A 3,678-nucleotide genomic window follows, 5' to 3' on the forward strand; every position below is an offset into this window, starting at 1 on the left:
CAGGAGACTGTATGTGTCAATCCAGTTAGACTGCTCTCTCTAAAACCTCCCTGTTCTAAGCATAAGGACAGAACAAATGGTACAGACAAATTGTGAAACAGGCCCGGAGAGCCTACAGATCTTTTGCTTACCTGGGGTACGTCCTCCTCCTGTGTCACACTCACAAAGTTCTCAAACATAGCCACCATTGAAGGTGCAGCTATTACATGACAATTCACAAGATCAGAGAGAAAACGTACCTAAAGAAGACAAAAAAGTGTTCTAAACAAATACTTTTTAAATTGGCTGCACAACAACAAATAAACATTATTGAAATGATTAAAACAAACCTCCAATAAACGTCTAATACTCATCCAGTACCACAAAGACTGAAATACTACACACTGTACAGACTTGCCTTTCAATGACAAGCATCATATGTGCTCCCTAATATATTGTTCGTTATAATGTCCTTAATCTTTCCCATTGCAATTATAGTCTAAGGATAATATTCCCAATTAAGGAATGGTGGTAAACACGCAAACTGATACTACAGAAGAAAACCCTTGTACTTTTACCTATTCTATACAGTATCGGATTACTAAAATAACACAAATTCTAGCAATTAGATCTTATTAGCAAGTGTCCTACAGTTGACTAAACATCAGTCTCTTGACTAGAACCTTAATTTTCACCAGCAGATTGGGGAATGTGGCAGTGGGCTTCTAAATCAGACACTGCTGAAGTTGTAAACCTTTAAACAGACAAAAATCTGTAAGTAACAAGAATGGAACAAATGGTTTCAAAGACAGGCAGCACTTAAAACTGACTGCTTGATCTTCACTCTTCATCAGCAGAACGAAACCAGCCATCAAATATAGATTTTAAGGACTCTGAATACAAGGGAATTGCATCGACTTTCTTTTATCTTTTACATTTGACTGAAGAACAAGCAGCAAGAAGCATCTCTGTTTAACGCAAATTTAATTTTTCACTGTGAAAAAGATACAGCTGGAAGTAAATTTGGCTAATGTAATATGACTCCTCGTTCCTGAGAACACACACTTCCTCTTGGAATATTTACAGTGCACTGCACATTGATGGCAAAAGACACTAATACACATTGCAAGGTCCAGCTCTTCTGTAACAAAAAGGTGAAAGGTGGAAAGAAAAAGGACATGAAAAAAAAAAGACAACAAAACTCCACTTACTAAATGTACGGCTTCATTATACATGTTTACTTTCAGACACTCTTTAAGCTGACGAATCATTGCTTCTACAAATTCCCCACCAAAATTGTAGTTCCTGGCATTCAGCAAACCCACCAATGTCGTGTAAACAGTAAGCTTTTCTGGTAGAAGACGTGCACTGACACAGAAAAAGAAATACTGTGTTAGTTGTTTATGCATCATGTGCCAACTGGCCACTATATAGCATCTTAGAATCTGCTTGTTGTAAGTTAAATGAGAAAAGACATTTAAACGTGATCCTACAGTTTTATTCCACAGTTAATATCTACAGATATTATTTTCTGTTTTAACCACAGACATTCAGTAAGGCAGTTACCACTTTCCAGTACACCTAAAATGTTTGCTTTTCGTTTATATCTAATTGCTGAGTATAACAGAGGGTTGGACAAATAGTATCAGTGACAGAATTTATTGCAAGAATGCAAGAAGTTGTTTTAATTTCACGATTTAGAAGTAATGTTATTGCACAGCATAGGGAAGGCCAGGTCCTACTGTAAAAAAGGAATTTTCCTCTACCATTTTTGTATGTACATAACTGTACTTTCAGAAGTGTCTGTGCTACGGGGGAAGGAAACGCACTACAAAACTTTTATTAAAAATATTGCTACAAAATAGACTTAAAGTATCTACAAAACCTTAGCATAGACTATATAGTTTGCACCACACCCTTGCTTCGGCCTTGCCTTACCTCCTGCAACAGACCCTGCTCAACCCCTCCCTCAACACCACTCAGTGATCCTGACAGGGCACCTCTGCTCCAGCACTTAGCACTTGGTGAGGGAGAGGAAGGAGAGCTAGCAGCTACCAGAAACTGGTTTCTGCTTCTCCCATTCACAGTTCCTCTCCTCTAGCTAATGGGCTAACAAAGACACGAGCACATCACTGCCAGGGAAGACAAAGCAGTGAGAAAACATCACAGATAACACAAGTAACTGTTAGCAGCTCGTAATGTTGGTGGTCTTAACCATTTCACGTGGAAACAGGATTTTGCCTAGCATCGCTGTGTTCCCACAGCTAGTACAGACCAGTTCTGATGTTTCTTCTAATTGCTTCGAGCCTTTATACACATTTCAAGTCAAAGCAATGTAAAGAGATATTTTTCTTGAATTACACCCAGTACGTAAATTCCTCTATTTCGTTTGTAGTAAGACAAACTCTATGCCATGAGAGCAATCAGGAATTAAAGCTATTCACGGCCTTTAAACTATCTAAGACTGAACTTATGCACAAAGAAAGCACATCCATATTCCTAGACTTCTTTAATACGTACACAGTACATAGTATTCTTAGTATCTTGCTTTTGTAGTTTGGCAGATCGGCTTCCAAAACACCAGCTAGGCCCTCCAGGTTGCTCTCCAACGATGAATTACTCTAAAATTAAAACAAACAAACAAACAAAAAAACCAAAAACATCATCAACCGGGCAAAACGAATTAGTCCGACTCTCGCATGTAAGTCAATGAAGTGGGACAAGAGCATCCTTTCACGTCCCCTCATTTTTCAGGGCAAAAATCCGAACTTCAGTGCTCCCCAGGGATGCAAGATCTGCCATCGCCTCAGGAGCATCCCGGCAGCGCGGCCGAGCATCGATTAACAACACGGCACGAGAAAAACACCTTGTTTTTCCGAGCACCATCATCTTTTGTTCTGCCACCCCCTCTTCCATCAGTCCCATTGTCAGGACTGGAGCCTTGTGCCGTAGGCAGATCAGTTAATTCTTTCACACCCTTCGCCGACGAGAATCAGCAATCTTTAGATACAATGGTAACCATTCTCCGACCGTTTATCGCAGGCTGGGAAACATCACGCTGCGATTTAAGCACTTGCCCGCCACAGCACGTGGCTTAGCAAAAAAATGGCAAGTTTCTATCCACATCATAAAATAATTTTTCTTTGAGAGCCGTTACTGCAGACGAAGTGCTCCCACACCACGCACGGGAAGGGGAGAGATCCGAGGGAAACAAGGCTTTAAACTCTCCCGAGCCGCCGGCCTGCCTACCTTCTCTCCCACCCTGCAGATGAGCGACTCGAGCCTCTCCTCGATCTCCGATGGCTCAGACGTTCTCCGCCTCTTGTGGGGCTGCCCTGCTCCAACAACACACCGAGCATAGCGTTACCGACGCCGCAGAAACCCCGCCGCTCCTCCATCCCGCCCAATCCACCCTCCCTGCCGGGCCACCCCGGGGGCGGCACGGGGCTCACCATCACTGTCGTCGCTGTGCCGCCGCCGCGACATGGCGGGGAAGAGCGGCCGGGAGGAGTGATGAGGAGCGGAGCGGAGCGGTGAGGAGCTCGGCTGAGCTCCGCGAAGCGCCGGGCCGAGACACCTCGCGCGGGCCGAGCAAGCGCACTGCTTCCCCGCCCGCGGCCGCACTGTTTCCGGGACGGGCCCAGCAGCTCCCGCCCCCTTTCCTGCGGAACCCGAGCACTTCCGGGGCAGGGAGGAGGA

The 3,678-nt window shown here is 44.2% G+C and overlaps 1 protein-coding gene across 1 annotated transcript in view; it reads right to left on the reverse strand.

Annotated features, from left to right (window-relative positions):
- The window catches only part of NCBP1 (nuclear cap binding protein subunit 1), a 30,196-nt gene extending 26,572 nt beyond the window's left edge, over window positions 1-3,624 (reverse strand). Inside the window, exons 1-5 of the mRNA XM_014888148.2 lie at window positions 3,432-3,624; window positions 3,229-3,314; window positions 2,500-2,600; window positions 1,191-1,347; window positions 132-239 (exon numbers count right to left, since the gene is read on the reverse strand). Coding sequence (XP_014743634.1) covers window positions 132-239; window positions 1,191-1,347; window positions 2,500-2,600; window positions 3,229-3,314; window positions 3,432-3,465 — 486 coding nt within the window. The 5' untranslated portion in view covers window positions 3,466-3,624. The remainder of the gene's footprint in view (window positions 1-131; window positions 240-1,190; window positions 1,348-2,499; window positions 2,601-3,228; window positions 3,315-3,431) is intronic.
- Window positions 3,625-3,678: the final 54 nt, after the last annotated feature.

Source organism: Sturnus vulgaris, chromosome Z, assembly GCF_052056855.1.
Source record: "Sturnus vulgaris isolate bStuVul1 chromosome Z, bStuVul1.hap1, whole genome shotgun sequence".
Taxonomy (NCBI): domain Eukaryota; kingdom Metazoa; phylum Chordata; class Aves; order Passeriformes; family Sturnidae; genus Sturnus; species Sturnus vulgaris.